An 18,129-nucleotide genomic window follows, 5' to 3' on the forward strand; every position below is an offset into this window, starting at 1 on the left:
CACCGATCCTGAATAAAATTCTTTACAGTCCCACAACAGCAATCCAGGACCAGAACTATAAACACTCTAACAGCTCATTTCCACTGCCGGGACGTACTGAAGGGGAGCGCAGCATGTAGCCACTGTCATGTGTTCTGTTGTTCCCACTGCTCTCTGCCTGCTTTGAGGACACGTTGCTGCTCAGGAGGCCGTGCTAAATGCTAGTTCCAGGTTCAGGGGTTGATCAAGCAAGAATGAGGACATTCTAAATAAACCTCTGCAAATAAGAGGAACAACTTGAAGAAAGCTCTGATGGAGCATTTTACACAATAACCTCCACCCCTCAGATGGCTCAATAACTTCCTCCAGACCAATATTTCAAAAACCAGAGAGCTGCTCAACAGCTGTCAACACACCTGACCACAAACACAGCTCGCTGCCATCCTAACTGCCACAAACAGAGCTCATTTCTTCAACCTGTCACTCACAGCTGCTGATAGTCAAGCCTCCGACCGTCTGTTTTATCAACCCACTATCCTCAGCTGTAACAGAGAACCCCCCCCAACATCACTGCCACTTCACACACCTCAACCCCGCTCACAATTATTACTAGCAACGACTTTGTTTCTGATCACCTGTCACTCATACAGCACTGATCTCTGCACACTTTCTGTTGGACATGTGGACAATGTGTGGTGTTTTCAGAAAAAAACGATGTGTCACTGCGGTGACATCTCACGGAAAGCTCTCGGCCGTATCCACCGTTTCTCTGTCTGATGAAGTCAGGGTTAAGGTATGGAATGGTCCTGTGCTGTTGTGCTGTGATTGATCTGCTCAGATGGCAGTGCAGAGGAAGGTGACTTGTAGCCTGTGAAGCGCCGCCAAGAAAGTCACTCGTCCGTCTGATCGAGTGTCTCCTGTGGGAACCTGAGATCTCTGCGCAAATCTCTCTCTCCACTTTATGCTACATACCCTCCTGTGACTGTCTCTGACTGCACGTTGGCGGACACTTTATTTAGCTACATTAATATTCTGTAGAACGTCATGGGGGAAAGGGCTGCTTGTTGCATTTTAATCAACCAGTCTCATTTTCAAATGTAATTAAGAGACACTGACAACTCACAGCATCATTAAAACCTGCAACATTCATGTAGTTTGAGGTTCATCCATACCTACATCCATCAAGCCTATCTATTAATCTGTCACACTGCTACACTTCAGGCATTGTCTGTCCGTCCTTTCATCCATCCATGCCAGCTTATCTTTTAGGAGGGCTGTGGGGAGCCGGGGTCAGTCCCAGGTGTCATTGGGTGAGAGGCTGGCTACACCCTGGTCAACCACAGGGCTGACACATAGAGGCAGACAACCGTTCACCTGTGCATCTATGGGTAGCTCAGAGTTGCTAATTAACCTGCATGTCTTTGGACTGTGGACCACTTCAGTCATTCTGACAAACTGATGCACATTAATGCTTTTAGTTCCATTAATGTGCACATTACTCCTCAGCTGTACCTGTAGTGCTTTCTTAGAGTCAACAAATTCAGTGAGAATACCCGACAACTGACAATGTTTTAGTCCGTCTCTCAATATTTCCTGATGTTGCTACCATGTCTGTGTCTCTGAGACGCAAGCCCATTTCCTACTGACGCTGTAAGTCTTAATAAATGCCTCACATATGTATAGTTTTACTTGAAAAAGGAAATTCTGAAATTCTGAAGCACATGTTACTCAAACAGGAATGCACAGTTGTGCATCTGCTTGGGACTATTTTTAGAAGTGGATGAATATAATAATAACAGTGGAGCTCTATGGTACAGAGGAATAAGACGTATCAGGCTTTGATACACACACAGTACTTGTTATCAGGATCCATTTGTTGTTTGTTTGGGTCTGTTCATGGGATTGGACAACTCAGGTTTCGTACATAAGAAAAATTCTAAATTTATAGGTGAATGCCACAAATTCTCTTCCGTGAATGAATCTGTCTGTGTGTGATTCTCGCATGAGGCCCGGTGTGTGTTGATGACCACTGAGGATCTGTGAGCTTTGCTTTAAGTAGCAGTCTAACTAACCTGAACTTAGCTTTAACTCAGTCTGAATGCTTTTATGTCTGTCTGCCGAGTTTCTCAGGCTGAGGTCAAACAGACTGCGAGCAGGGATGATAGACCAGGTAGAAAAAAAGAAAAGCATTTAAACCCCAGCGTATATGTTAAATCTTGAGTAAGTCATACATGAGGTCAGGTGTGAAGAGGTAACCACTTAGGACATGCTGACTGTTAAATCGTGAATAACTGGTTTTAGTCTTGATTATGGCTGTGGGAAAGGTGATCTTGCCAACTCTCAAACTGAACCCATGTTAGATCGCAGATTCACAAACAAACAAACCACTGGAGTTAAGATATTAGAAGAGTAGTCAGCAACATAAAGTAATGATGTCAATATCAACAGTGACACACAACGCCCTGTAACAATGTCACTCCAGTCTACAAACCAGTAACATCCAGAGCTACTCACCCTCCATGGAGCTGTCTCTGCAGAACCGAGAGACCACAGAACAACACGGATCAAACGAAACAAAACTGGCCGATGTAGCAGAAAACAAAGGACATTTTAACATGACTGCGGCCTGTTCGGGACTGTGCTACACTTTTATCCCACAGAAGGACACATTTCTTATTGCCTGTAACAAGGTGAACCCACGATCTTCAGTGATTCCCAAAATCATCTACTATCTGTGTGTAATCTGTATCAGGACAGTCCTTCTTGAAGGATGAGGGAAAGTGGATGTGAAGAGTCAAACCTGTCAAATGGCTACATGTTGTGCAGCTGCAGAGGTCTGACCAAAAACCACGAGAGAGAAATGATGAACCAAAAGACTAACAGCTCATCAGAGGAGCACTCAGCCCCGACAGTCCTCATCAAACAAATGGCTGCGGTGCCGAGCAAGCTAATGCTTTACTGTGGAGCCATATCAATACTATTAACATAAGGCACACTATTTGTCTTCTGCAAAGTGGTCTGGGACAGGCTTCAAGAGCCCATTCTGAATGCTAAATGGGAAGCTATGGGCCAGCATGTTGTAATGGACATATATATACGGTCTGTCTCTGTTGTGTGCTGGTAGTTTGGCTGGGGAGCTATTGCAGCCACAAAATGTGTGTGTATGAGTGTGTGTCATAATGTGAATTTGTGTAAATCACCAATTGATAAATACCTGTTAGAAAGGAACAATTTAATCAAAAGTATCCTATGCAGGACAACATTCAAACTTGCTTACCTGCAGGAAAGTGAGTTTCTTGCAAATCATGTGTTTAATGCCATTGTTTGTGAAATGAACAAACAACTTATGCAAATAAATGAATTACTGGCTCTAATTAGCCAGTGAGTTTGGCACAGCAGCAGACAATAATTATGTCATGATGACATCGTAATTACTACGCCTAGGACTCTGTCGTGTTACAGACAGCAGTCAACGAGCCCACAGCAAAATTAGCTAGCTGTTTTTGTGCCCAGACAGGAGAACTTAGTCGAGCTCCCTCAGCTTAAGACAGAGATGACACAGATTACAGGGTCAGTCGTGACCTCACCTGTTCGCTGTCGCTGGCTGAGGGCGACGCACCCACTGCTCAAAGGTTGCAGCTCCAGCAAAAAATTAAGACAATAAGATAATACATGCATAGGGCAGGATTTCTGCAGATAAATACACCACACACTTCTTACTTCTTGTCTTGAAGTAAGCAAAGTGTTACGAACTTTATCTTGGATGGATGGGAGACTGATGAATCAAATCACTACATAACTGATATATTCATCCCAAACAGATGTACATATGCTTTAAAGCTGCACGTATCTCGTGAGACTCAAACTCACACTAAAAAAAGTTTATCTGTCAAGATGTTGACTGAACAGAGCTCCAGAGGCAGCAGTGGTGTGAAGAAGATCATAAAGTGATCAGGGCTGCAGAACGATGCTGATGAGGCAAGCAAGGACACAGCTTGAGCTTTTTGGAGTGGCGCAGTTCATGCGTTCCCAACGTCTTCCTGCTGTCCATCACAGGCTGAGCACGGTCAGCTGTGACCGACAGGAACACATTCAAATGTTTCTCTGGGATCAGATTCTCTGCCCTCTCAAAGAGTTTGGAACAACATGTGTTGTGCTGGTTTTGCTGATGCTTTTCTTCTGTTTAATACAGCATATATTAAGGCATGTCTCTGTGAATGTTTAACTGTAATTAATAAAACATGCCTACGGCTCATTGTTTTCGTTTTCACTGACTTGAAATGAGAGATATTACGATTTATTTACAGTTCTCATCAGTTTAAAGACATTGTTCCCAAGCATCAAACACTTCTTTGTGTTTCTTGCTGACACTGGTCAGCACAGTTTACAGTAAACAGGACCTAGCTTTCACTCATACAATGAATAACACAAAACACTACAAATGTGCTGATTATGCTAATTAGGAACGGTGACTGTGACCATGGCAAATCCTTAAGCTTGTGTCTCCTGAGGTAGTCCACTGTGGATTTTGAGGGGTGTATAGGATCATTATCCTCAATAGAGGTCATCCTCTTTTCACCTTCAGTTTTTTTTTTTTACAGATGCTGTGGTATTTGCTTCCAGAAATTGCTGGTTTTTAATTGAATCCATTCTTCCCTCTGTCTGTGAAATGTTTTCCCCGTGCACACAAGCCCCCACCACCATGCCTAAAGGAGTTCTTGCAGAGTATATCAACATGTTCAGTGTTTCCTCTTTCCAGCTGCCACAGCTTTAATTTCTCTTCAAATGATTTCACATTTGAAAGCAGAGAGCTGAGAGGCTGCTGGAGCTCGAGGTTCAGCTCTGAGAGGTTCTTGGTAATGACCACCATTAAGGTCAAATCACACAGACACTTGCTATCACTGAGTTCCACATCAGGCTTTCCTTCCTCCCTATGAATTGTTTGAGACAAACTGACACTTTGTCTGGTGATAGCAGCTCCACAGCAGCAACAAGGCTCTCCTTCACCAATTCTCCCTCTGAATGAGGTTTCAGCTTCTTAGTTATTGGCTCACACACCACAGAACTTGCCTTCAGTCAGTGTCTCTGTCAGAATGTGGTCTTGTGTGAAAGCTGCTTGTTGGGCATCTAAATTCCACCAAAGAGTCTTAACTTTGTCCAAGCGCATTTGTCTTTGCAGCTCTTCTAGTTTACCAGGTTTTGAGCTGTAATGACTTTTGAGATTAGCTTTTTTCATCACAGCCATTGTAGAAATACTTGCTTGTCCATGTTGATTCGCATCTACTTATGTTTTGTTTACAGTGATGTATTGACTTGATATCAATGCTATGTGTGTGCTGCATTCAGGGGCCACTAGTAAGAACATATTAGCCTACTATTCTATGCTATTTTCTTTATCTTTGAAAAAAAATTTCAAAGGTACACTGTTATATGACAGGCTTGTTCAGTCATTAAAATATGTATGAATAAATGAAGTGTTCAGAGTGACTGTAGAGTGACTTTCTGTTGAAGCTTGCCTCTGTCCATACAGACATTATGTAGTCAGACTATGTAGTTTTACCTTTTTCTTGAGGGCCTCCAATGACTCAAACTCCAGGCGAGAAAGTTTGATCTGGATGTGTTTGGGAACATCTGGGATGAGGAAGGTCAGGATGAACTTAAAGGCCAGCAGCCCATGCTGAAATCACAGAATAACACACATTACAGGGATTAACATGCTTTAGAGTCAGTTCTTTTCAGCTTTTATTTGCATCATGTTTTTAAAATACAATAGGGAGAACATGCTTTGAAAGCGAGATCAACATAAGTTGGTTATGTTTCAGTACCACACAGCCCTCTCTCCTAAGGGACAAGCTGGAGTGCACAGAGGTGGGCTACCACCTCACAGCATGGATCATGGACTACCTGACCAACTGACCACAGCATGTGAGGATACAGGATTGTAAGTCCAACATGGTTATCTGCAGCACGAGGGCCCCACAGGGAACAGTCCTGATTCACTTCCTCTTCCTCTACACTGCAGACTTCACTCACAAATCAGGACTGCTGCCTGCAAAAGTTCTCTGACGACTGCAATTGTTTTTCTCATTGCAGATGGGGACGACAGGGAGTACTGAGGACTGACACAGGGATTTGTGGGTTGGTACCGGTGGAACCACCTCCAGATCAACGCAGGGAAAACCAAAGAGATGGTGGGGAACTCCCACAGGGGCAAACACTCTGCTGCTACACCAGTGAACATGCAGGGAAAGGACCTTGAGATGATGGAATCTTACAAGTACCTGTGTGTTCACCTGAATAATAAACTGGACTGGACTGACAATGCTAAGGCGCTATATAAGAAAGACCAGAGCAGATTCAGGCCTGAGAATGGTTCTCCCTTTCTCTCTGTTGCTGATGCTTCTTAATATTGCAATACACCTCTTTGCTGCTTTAACACTGCAAATGTCCCCGCTGTGGGATTAATAAAAGATTATCTTATCGTTTTATGGGATGTGTCCTTCATGTGCTGTAAAATCAGAGAGGACAAAAGACAGGGTGAGACAGACAGTCTCTGTACAGATGTCTTTAAAGCTGAATGAGGACAAGAAATGTGGTTAAACACAACAGTCAGTGTTGGCTGCGTCCTCCCACACAGATATGAAACGAAACATTGACAATGAGGTTAAAGTGTATTTTAAATAAAAGGCTAATGCCAGCGGCTGTCTGCTGATGTCTGTGGCTTGTAGACTTGAGGTACTTGGTATATATTATTCACTGGTGATGCTCTGTGTCTGAATTACAGCCATCTTCTCTTGCTTGTTTTGGGGCTTTTTGCATTCAGTTTGGTCTTCAACAAGTGAGCTGTGTATAAAGAAGAACTTGGACCCTATTTTCATGGCAGTGCAAAGACCAGCATAAAGCCAGTTTTTGGTAGTTTGGCAGAAACCAGTAAACACCTCAGAAGCACATCTGTTTCTGGTGCAACATCACTCTGCTGCCAATATGGTGATTTTATTAACAAGCGCAAAGGACATACTTGGAGCAAATGGACAGCAATAAAGCTTAAAATATAAATAAGCCATTTTAATTTAGCACTCGCCAACCAGCAGGTGTGAATCGGTATCAAAAAAAAACTTTTAATGTGATTAAAGCAGGAACTCTGTGAAGCGGTCTGCAGTGATCTATACATGAATATGAGTGATTCTTACAGCATCTGCTGTCCACAGCTGCTTTATAGTGTAGGAAGCATTTGTCCCTTAGTTATTGAAAAGGACACATACTCTATACTCATATCTCAATAGTGCTGCACCAGAACGCAGAACACAGTGACACCACTGTGTTAACCTTCAGGAAATCACATGTTAATGACACTAGGCTGCTACAAAATAGCCACACACACCTCCACACACATCAGACTGGTCTGTTCTAACTCAGTTTTTTGCCTGTTTATGTGACAGACAACTGATTACAGGGCTCATGAATCCTGTGCATCACAGTCTCCTTTTTTTCTTTTTAGCAAAAGGAGTGTCTCATGTTTTATTCTTGAAAAACATTATGAAGTTAACACTGCTCTGTCAAAGACATGATGTAACCATCAGAGGAATTGTTTCATATCCAATCCGGTGTGCTGACCGATGAGCCAAAAATAATGACAAACAAACCATTGTCCTATTGGGAATATTCCAAATGGCTGAGTCAAGATATCACAATAAACCATCCAATGTATGCAGTATGTTCCACTGCAAACTGTTTTTTCTAAACTGGTTCAGAAATGTCCTCTCTGCAGAAACAGGTTCTTGTCAGATCTCAGCTTCCCTCCTCTCTCTGGCTATCAGAAACAGCTGACCTGCACACATCTGAAACAGCAGGGAGTGTGTTTTCCCATGAAGATGACTGTGCACACTCACTTATGCTGCGTATGCTGTGCAAACACGGTTTTCAACTGGCCACCACGCACATGCATACACACACACACACACACACACACGGAAGAACCAGTACAAATACTAACTTACAGTGAAGCAGGCGCGCACACACACACACACTGTGCCAGTCCCTCTGGAGGATGGCCAACTGCCATCACCTCCTTTGATTCAGTACCCTTTTCTTCATCACAGTAATGGACTCATGTATGCTACAGGAGATGGGACAAACGGTGTAAGACTGAGAGCAGATACGAGGGCAGACTGGTCCACAGAAACAGGTTTCAGGCTTATTGAACTAAGTGATTTGGGTAAGACAAAAGATTATGAGCATCTAGTGGTAATATGTTCAGGTGTAACATTTTCTCAAAATAGACAGGTTAGCATTGCAATCCTCGCAAACACTAATGTTAACATTAGCTTTCACCAAGTATTTCCATCTACATGTAGAAAACATCTAGTCACAGATCATAATTCCACTAAATGGACCTACACCAGCAGTCCAGTGATATTTCTCAACAATCTCTCTTCTTCTTCTAGCCAGGATTGTCACATATTTTTTGTGCACAGGTAACACTAGACAAGGTTTTCGGGAAATTTGTGGAACAATTATGGTGCCTCAATTTGCTTCCAAGAAGAGCTGTTAAAAATTTTGAGCCCTGGAAATGAATAAAGGTCTGTCAGCATTTCTGGCTGAGAGAAGCCCAGACTAAGAAGTTGTGTCATTCGAGTCAGCACAGCAGCTTCACTAATTAACAAGCAGAACAAGCAAAGAAATCCCTGATCTTAGTGACTTGTCATATTGATTGAAAGTGCACAATAAACACTCCAGCTTTTAGTTGATTGCTAATGCTATTCAAGTCTAATTTATATTTCTGAGTGTTCAGCAGTACAAGGTTAGATTGAGACTGAGAGGACACTCGATTAAGACTGGAAGGAGAAGGTGACTTCTGAAATGTTGTTGTGTTTTCCGAGGTCTGACAATAAATTCTGTTTGGCTTGACATAATGGATGTGATGGAAATTCAAATGCTCAGTTTGAAAGGTATTTTCATTGTCATCGCTACACGGAGGACATGTACTAGGCTGGCAAAGGAACTTGACTGATCTTGTCCTTCACCTCTATGATCCTCCTGATCTCCTCCTGTGCATTCACAATGGCTGAGTTCTCCTCTGGACAAACTCAAAGCTTCCAACTGGAGCAAAAGGGAGTCCTTAGCACCGTCCTAAACGTAATTTTAACAAATTCGCTAATGAGAATAATAATCCCCAGACCTGGCTGAATGCTATAATCTGCAGCTACACTGCTGACAAGGTTGGCACAAATCAAGAGGAACTGCTATTTCCACTTTTCAGTATTCAGCACTTAATACTGTTACCATGGCACCCCTTCGCTGTTAATTGGAAAATTAGCATTTCAATCCACCATCAATCCAACTGATGGGGAACTACTAATGCTGCCATTTCATGTGTGATCTGACATGAGCAGAATATGTCATTCAAACTAAGACTCTCTGGCATATTAAGATGTGGATATTTCCTTTTCTTGAATACAGTGTCGCTTGTGCTATCTTACCTTTACTATCAATATCAAGTGGGTTTTATTCTCCATCTTATTTAACCCTCATTTTTTATGTCTTTTCTATGTGAAGCACTCACTGTGTGCATGTGATTTCTTTCTTGTAAAGCACTTTGAGCTGCAATTCCTGTTTGAAAGGTGCTATACAAATAAAGTTCATCATCATTATTATGGAACTGATCGTAGTGCCTACGCCGGACTGATGTGCCTGAAGAGGCTAGCCATGAGGACATGAGGTCAATGTCTGGATCTTTAGCTGCTGAATGCTTCACTATGTTTGCCAGATAGTTTGCTAACTTTCTCTGTCTGATCTGTAGTGCTGGGTAGGTAGCACACAATGGATTTATCTGAGTTAATCACTGAAAACAGCTGCCTGCTGCTAAAAATGAGGTGAATGAGAGCAGAGAGAGGACCAAAACACTTAAGTGTCAAAACTAAATGCTGAAATACTGAAGCGCAGCTGCAGAGTCAAGTGATACTTAATAATAATAATGTGGATTTGTCCTTTTACATCACGCATAGCTATTTGACCCAGTGCAATAAAAAAGAAAAAAAAGGTTAATGCAGCTTTAATGACAGTATACAACCTTTCTTACAGCTAATCAAAGAAATATTATTCCTCTATAATGATTACATGGAGTCTACAGGGAAATGTCACTCAAAATGAATTATCAATGTTATAACATGAGGTTCCTCTGAGTGCTACAGACCCTAAGACAATATTAATCTAACCTTATAAGAGATTAAAATAAAACAGTCCCCAAACATGATTTCCCTACAAACAAATACCAGCACCGTGAGGGCATCCTATTATACCAGGTGAGGCTGGAAGGTGATAAGATGCCTCGTACAGTGAGTTCAAAGCCCGCTCACTACATGCACAGCCAACACACAAAGTAAGATGCTCGGCTCAGCTAGTGAATTGGTGAGTCTGGGTCTGATGCTTTTGCAGTTGCAAGCGGGTGAAAGCTGATCTGGTTATCTGAAAAGTAGTGTAATGAGGTTACTGTGTGGTGGGCTGCTGAAAATAACCTTGGGCAAACAGACACACCGACAAACCCTCATGAAAGTGGCACTCATTGACACCTTTATTACCAGGTACAGCTATTTCCTTTAGTTGAAATGATTTCATAGGATATTAGTCTTGACCACACTGAACAGAATGACATATATGATTTAACCTTCTACACTAAAGCTAGCTGAAAAACACTTGCAGAATAAATAAATAAATGAATAACCTTACTCAGAATTATTGCAACTGAACTGCACAAATCAATATTATTAGTTATTATTATTATTATTAACAGTGCATCCTGAGCCACTCAATGTGAACGAGAACGAGAGGTGTTATTTAAATGAATACAAGAATTATCGCCTGACTCTGCAGTTCCACTCAGCCCTGCAGGTGAGGGTTTGTGTTTTTGAGTCTTTCGGCTCATTGCTCTGTTTGTTTTTAGCCCACGACTTTACTGCCTGGTTCAGCCTCATCACTCTCATCGAGCTCCTTTCCAGCAGCAGCAGGCAGCTGCTTTCAGTGAAACAGCTCTGATAAACCCACCGTTCACTACCTGCTCAGCAGCACACAGCAGACAAACACAGTTAGAGGCTGGCTGGTGAACATAGTGGAGCATTTAGCAGCTAAAGAGCCAGATATTTCCCTCTGGGGTTGGTAGAGACCAAAAACAGAGATAAAAGGAGGGTGAAAATTGGACTCAGATTCATCAGGTAGCCAGAAACACGAATGAATGCTAATGTTGCTCTGTTGCCCCGAGTACTCGCATATACGCGCCGCTCCTCTGGGGCTAATTTCTTCAAAACGACTCCAAATGTCACCAAAGTTGTCTGGGTGAGTAAATGGTCGTATTTAATGCTACAAATAAGGTCCAGGTTGTAAAAAAACGAAAGTTATCCTTTAATGAATAAAATCTTCATAAATACAGCGTAGTGCTAACACATCCCCTATGCTTTCAGTTTGATTAACTACTCAGCTTTCATTGTTTCAACATTGGAGTTTCTGTTTGAGTTACAAGTTTTCAGATAATTGAAAATGTTTTGAAAATAGTTGACATGTATGACTTGTGCTACGTGCAGATCCAAAGGTGTGTCACTGGCGGACGAACACCGATAGGAAAACCTGCACTGTCGGATCAGAACAGACCAGGAGGTCTCCACAGCATGCAATTATAATAAAATTCAGATTCTCTTTGTTGTGAATGTTTTGGCTGCTTTCATTTTGGGGGCTTTGTAAGCAGGCACAGTTCAGAGTCCCTGTTCTGTTGTCATGTTGCACTGAAATAAGTAGATTATAACAGACAGACCCGTGACTCTGAAAGAAAGTCTCTGTCTGTTTCTGTAGCAGGCTGGCCGGTTGCCTGGTTACTGCTCGCTGATGTGTGTAAGCCCTATACAGTAATTACCCAGGTATCATAGCACCGCTGCAAGAAAGCGACGAGGCGCTGCCTTTCCTCCCCCCTGCTCCCACCCCAACCCCGTAACCAAGATAACATGGGCTGAATGATTTGATTTCAACCTTCGACTGTTTGAATCTTCTTTCTCTCTTTAAAGAATGGAGATACAAACGATGGCGAAGATAACTGACCAAGGTAAATCTAAAACTGTTGGACGAAAAACACATTTGTGGTCCTCCGTGGGACTGAAGCCCAGCACTAATAGAGTCAGGGTTAGAGGTTCCATTCCCGCTGGAGGTGGCCGTACTTAAAAAATGCATGCACCCGCAGGCCTGTTAATGGCTTTGGTACCTCTCCTGTGGCAGTATATTGGATGTTGTGTCAATAAGCAACATCTGTGTGTATTTGTGTGCAGCTCCCCCTTGGTACACTCAACATTATAAAACCTGGCTCTCGTTATTCTTGCTGTCCCATCTCTTTAATAGCCTGCTTGCTCTGTTCTAGGAAATGTGCTGTATGGTAACAGGGAGGAACGTGCTTAGATGTACAATCAGCTCGTGACTCAGATTCATCATACGAACATGCGCTGCTTTTCTCTCTCTTAATCCATCAAGCTTCTTCTCTCTCTCCTCACACCTATCATTTCTTCCCCCAGCCCTTTCCTCCCTCACTGTTTCTCCATCTCCTCCCTCAAGTCTACCCATGCCTTCATTTCATTTGCAGGTTGTTTTTCACTCCGCCTATCTCCACTTTGATCCGAGCCTTCTATCACAGGCCGAGCACATCCAAACGTACAGTGTGCACGGGCAGGTCTAACTGATCCAGAGTGTCGTCATGTGCAGGATGAATCGCTGACAAACACAATCACACAGAAAAAGAGAGTAATAGCCCAACACATGCTGTGAGCTGCCCTCATTTTTTCTGCGTTCACCAGAGCAGCACCATCCCCTCTCCTCATTCAGGTGATGGGGCAGAGTATAAGTCAAACAGAGAAAAGCCTCCCCGGGGCCAGCGTGTAGTCTATTGCTATAAAAAGTCACGTTCACTTCTACTCAGCCCAGGAGACGGTTTGAAGGAGGCAGGGATGGATGAGAGGTGGCATGCTCCCTGTTAGCACCAGAGCGTGTGACTTTCCTACCGTCTTCTTTTTAATCATCAAGCCTAAAAGCCTCAAGCTCTGCTGGCAGCTCCTAGAGTCAGTACACGAGTGTTGGACAGAACAATCAACGTGCTGGTGTTTGTTTGATTATTCTTATAGTCGTTAAAAATACAAAGCTCATCCTGAGGATGGCACTGAAGGTCATGGTGTCTCAAAAAATATGAAAAATGTTGCCCTCTTAGGAGCATAAATGGGCTTAGTTAATGTCATGGCAACTGGCCTGTTTAAGTTGATGCTGCATCCTGAAGGTGGAGGGAGGATCTGGATCTGTCTTAGAAGGATTAATGTGCTTAATGAATTAGATGGCAATCTACCTTTTCTATGACATTTCTTGTGTTCAAGTTGATACTCTGGCACATTGGCCCTGGGGTAGCAGTCAGCGCATCACCAAAAACATTGGAGATCATCCTTTAAAGCAGGTGTTATCACACTGATCAGTCAAAGATCCACATCTGATTCTTATTTAAGATCAGAGGTCTGAAACGACTGATGATAACAAAATAACATTTGATCAGTTAATCAACATCTCATGTTTTGTGAGGCCAGCGTGAAACTAAAGCAATAAAGTTCAGACAGTTGGTCCATATTTATTTGTGACTCATATTCTTAGAACATTTACACCAGTTGGAGAATTTGTGTTCTGGAGAAAAGTTGACAGATTCGGTATCTGTGACTTTGGAGCTGACAGCAAATTCTCTGGTGTAACGTTAATGTGTGAACTCCGCAGCAGCAACACACAACACTCTCTCCAGCAGAAAATGCTGCCATGACAACGATGTCAGCCATAAGAAAATAAATCGCAATGAAATCACCATAATCTGAGGACAGGATCGCTGTGAATCTCCAGCTACACTGTATAAATATAGACACTTAACCAGAAAATGCTCTCAGAGCTCCACCAAGGAGGCAGATCCCACAGTTCAACAAGCAATGAATGAGTCCTGATCTCAACTAAAACCTCCTCTTCAGGATCCCAGGAAGCAACAAAAATGCTCAGTTTGAGACTCAATAAAACAGTTGGCCAAAGAAAATAAACCCAAGTGACGCCTCTAAGAGACAAGCTCAGTGATTCTCCGGCAACCCCGGAGTTATCTAATCTGGTCAGCGTGCTGCTGTCGGCTCCGGGGAACGTCCAGTCTGCGAGGTGAGTGGTTTGACGGTGAGTCCGTGGAGTGGAGAGGTGGGAGTTCAACAATAATCAGATTCTGTAGAAGACATGAACTATGAATTATGTACATTTTGTCTCGCTGCCAGGGATTGGCAAGCTTAAATATGATCAGTCTTAGGGCGGACTGGGCCTCTCCCACTGGCGAGTAACTTCAGATGCATGCATGGATTTTCTGAATTTGGCCCGTGGACCACCAGTTGACACTCACAATTGTAGCCTTGGTATGTTAAAGGCCCTTTGGAGTCTGCAGCAAAATAAGGATCAGCCTAATTCACCTGCCTGTTACTAATGAGCAACATATAAGAAATCGGTTTCACTCTAACCATTCATTTCTCTTACATTGTAAACAGTCACTACTACAAAAATGGAAGTGACAAAAAATTGTCCAGAGGGGGGTTCCTGGGACAAAATTAGTCAGTGATCTAAACATGTGGAGATCTGTGAGGCTAAAGAGAAGTCCCTCCAAAGAAAGATTTAATTAAACACACGTTTATCCTGACAGCTGCTGAAGAAGATCAAACACACACAGAGGAGAAGTTTTCCACGAACAGCAGAGTTTATCATTCAGCTGTGCGCGTGCAGACCACACATTCAATCAAACAAGCAGGCGATCAATATGACCCAGTTTCTGCCTCAGCACCAGCAGAGACCCACCATACAGTGAAGAACAGAATGATTTTATGGAGTGTTTTACAGTCTGAGACGTAACTAGATTGTTAGAACAATCATCCCTCCGGAGCTTGTTAAAGCACCACAAACATACAAATGTTTTCTCTATGAATGTCCTAAAGAAACCTCTCCCCACTGCATCGCCCCCCTGTTCACTACAGCCTCGCTATTTCTCTGTTTGTGCTGTTATTTTAAGCTTTTTCTCTGGAGGCATGAGGTGTATGTGTGTGTGTGTGCGTTTGTCAGTGTGCGTGCTGTCTCAATAGAAAAAGAGAGAGGGCTGATGCTACCTCTAATAGAGGTGGACTCAGGACAGGAAAAATCTGGAGTGGGAATGCTGGAATTAACAACACACACACAAGCCCAAACGACGACAGGCTGACAGGAGGGCACACAGTCCAAAAAACATTTATGCACACACACTTAAGCACGCAAAATCTCTCTCCCCGTTCCTCGGTCTCTCTCGCCAATCTAGATCTACTGTGGACTCTGGCTCCATCTAGTGGTCAAAAATCTACACCAGGTGTATAGAATGTGTACAGAGCAGGGCTGCACCTCCACCTTTCAGCTAAAGGCCCTTTATATGTATGCTACACCCACACAAGTGTTTTCACTTACTTAGCTGGTTAGGCAGCTTGTCAAGGTGCAGTCAGAGGAGATTTTGTTCCCTGTTCATTTCAATGAGGAGCAGGGCGACATGTAGTCCCTCCATCAGGACTGTGTCATTGATCGTTTCACTCCACTGTTGCACCTGTTCAGGCAAAGCAACTTTCTTGAAGTTGTGCGTAACAACTTCTTTTCTCATTGGCACATTGAGTCTGGTGATGCCAACATCTCGCATGGACGTTCAACACCTTTAATTATGTTCTACAGCAGTTAAAACACTGAATGCTGTGGTCAGAAGAGCATTGTTATACCCAACCTAGTCAGTCAGAACTGAGATTAGACCTTAACATTATGGCAGGTCATAATACTAAAAGCACAGGTGGAATTAATAACATAAAAAAATGGCTGCATTTCTTTAGGTGAGCTACTTTCAGGGTCCTGGTGTTGTGCATTCAGGCTCACTGCTGGAGCTTACGGACACATTAAATTTGTTTCACCTGTGCTTCTCCTGCTATGAAAAGACAAAATGTCGTGAAAGATGTTGTGAAAAGGGTCTATTCATTTTCAACCAAATTCAATGAAGTCACCACTGTCCACATTCTGAACTACCTCCAGCCAGTGTTGCGTAATCAGCACAGATTCCAGCAGAACAAACATCTCACATTTTTATCCAAATTGTGCCCGCTGATTCTGAAAAAAACAGTCTGAATGTCAGCCGCATCGCCAACGAATTTTAAACGACACATTGAGTGGAAGCATCCAACCGGTCTTGGGACATATCTGCAAGTGACCGATAATCACAAGAAATCATTAGCAAGACTAAGACCAGGAGTGATCAGCCACAAAGTTCCTCCGCCCAAGTCAAACTCACAGCATCTTCATTTCTTAACAAGTAGCAGTGGTGGAGGAGGTACTCAGATCATTTACTTTACTCTATTAATACCACACTGTGAAAATGACCTTTCAGTCCTGCATTAAAAACTTTACTGAAGTAAAAGTATGTAAGCATTGCAAGTAAAATGTACATGTAAACATAGGAAAGTGGTCCCTGTCAGAGTTTTTCTGTTCTGTCTGATGTTTGTGGATTAATATCACTGCTGCATTAATGTGGGCGCTGCATTTCACTGCTGAAGATCTTTAAGCTTGAGCTCATTTTAACTACCTTATATACCGTTGGCTGGTTTAATCTACAGCAAAGCATCATATTCTATAAGATCATCATATGTTTGTAGCATCTCTGTCCTGTTAGAACTACGTATCTCCAAAAAGCCAACTTTTCATGAGCTCAGCTTTCAGATTTGTGATGGTGCGTTTTCCAGCTGATCCAAGTCCAGTTTTAAAAAGATTATTTATCTTTAGAACGAGGAGATATTTATCAATCTATAAACAAACAACTAATCTTTCAGTTTAGCAGAAAGCCTGGAGATACATGGTTTTCACTGGACAGGAAGGGTATGACTAAAGCTTTAAATAAACGTAGTGGAGTAAAAAGTGCAATATTTGCCTCTGGGATATAGTGACTGAGAAGTATAAAGTTGCACAAAATGAAAAGTACTCAAGTACAAGTACCTCGAATTTCTTACTTCTGCTGCTGACAGGTAGGAAGACTTGTACTAGATTACACTGGAGATCTGCAGCCTTTGCAGCTCAAGAGGAAGAACAGAAAAAAGGAATGGGACCTAGTTCATTATTTGGGATAGTGAACTTGGCTCAAAATCATGAATTGAATATGAACGAGCATCAGCTTATTATCATTATAATCTGTGTGAACTGAACTTTGAGCTCATTAAGTGTCAACACTGCCCAGTCCCGGTCTAACCATGCTAATAACATGTCCTGATTTGATTTCCAAGCTTTCCTACATCAGGGCTACACGATACTGGAAACAAACAAAAATTTCTGCACTACATGTCCGAAAACAAACAGACATTTTCACCCGATGACTTGACCAGCTCTATTTGGAAATGATTAATCATTGTAAGACTTTTTTGTAGTAAGCACATTTAAATGAGGGGTTCTAGTAAGAAATCATTCAACACAATAAAACAAATGGCAAGTAGCAGTGAAATATAGGTCACTAAGAACAGCAAACAGACCACAACTCAATTCACTTTCAATGGATGTAGTAAATCAAGCATATTGTGTGTGTGTGTGTGTGTATGTGTGTGTGAGAAAGAGAGAGAGAGAGAGAGAGAGAGAGAGAGAGACTAGTACTACAGTCCCAGAGTTCAATCCACTTGGGAAAGACTCCATTTTACCACAACCCCAAAACAGTTCAGTTCCAATCCAGTTCACAGCCACAAAAAGAAAGCGACTCCTGGAGAAACTTTGACTGGGAAATACACACATTCACCAGATTATTACTGCTCCTGACACACGCTCCACAGACAGGGATTATGTTTTACCACAAGTTGCCTATAGTGACACAGACTTTACAATGCCATCTGATGCTGAGGGCAAAGCTGGCGTGTCTCTCCTCCACTGACCAAAAAGCACTGGTGGCTCTGAGACACTCTAAGAGTTGGCTGTTCATGCAGAGACTTCATGACCACTAACAACGAACTCTGTGTATCCAGGAACCTTTACATCAGAGCAATTTATGTCATATCACACAGACTTCTCTTATAGGCATGGAAAATGAGAACCATGGGAGTTTCC

The 18,129-nt window shown here is 42.5% G+C and overlaps 1 protein-coding gene across 2 annotated transcripts in view; it reads right to left on the minus strand.

The window, feature by feature from the left end:
* ano10a (anoctamin 10a) overlaps positions 1–18,129 on the minus strand; it is a 34,114-nt gene that overhangs the window by 5,420 nt on the left and 10,565 nt on the right. Inside the window, exons 14-15 of one of the 2 annotated variants that reach the window (XM_041942155.1) lie at positions 5,540–5,656; positions 2,494–2,510 (exon numbers count right to left, since the gene is read on the minus strand). In XM_041942155.1, the coding sequence (XP_041798089.1) occupies positions 2,494–2,510; positions 5,540–5,656 (134 nt within the window). The remainder of the gene's footprint in view (positions 1–2,493; positions 2,511–5,539; positions 5,657–18,129) is intronic. The other variant, XM_041942154.1, reaches the window with a different exon arrangement.

The sequence above is a fragment of the Chelmon rostratus genome, chromosome 8 (genome assembly GCF_017976325.1).
Source record: "Chelmon rostratus isolate fCheRos1 chromosome 8, fCheRos1.pri, whole genome shotgun sequence".
Classification (NCBI taxonomy): domain Eukaryota; kingdom Metazoa; phylum Chordata; class Actinopteri; order Chaetodontiformes; family Chaetodontidae; genus Chelmon; species Chelmon rostratus.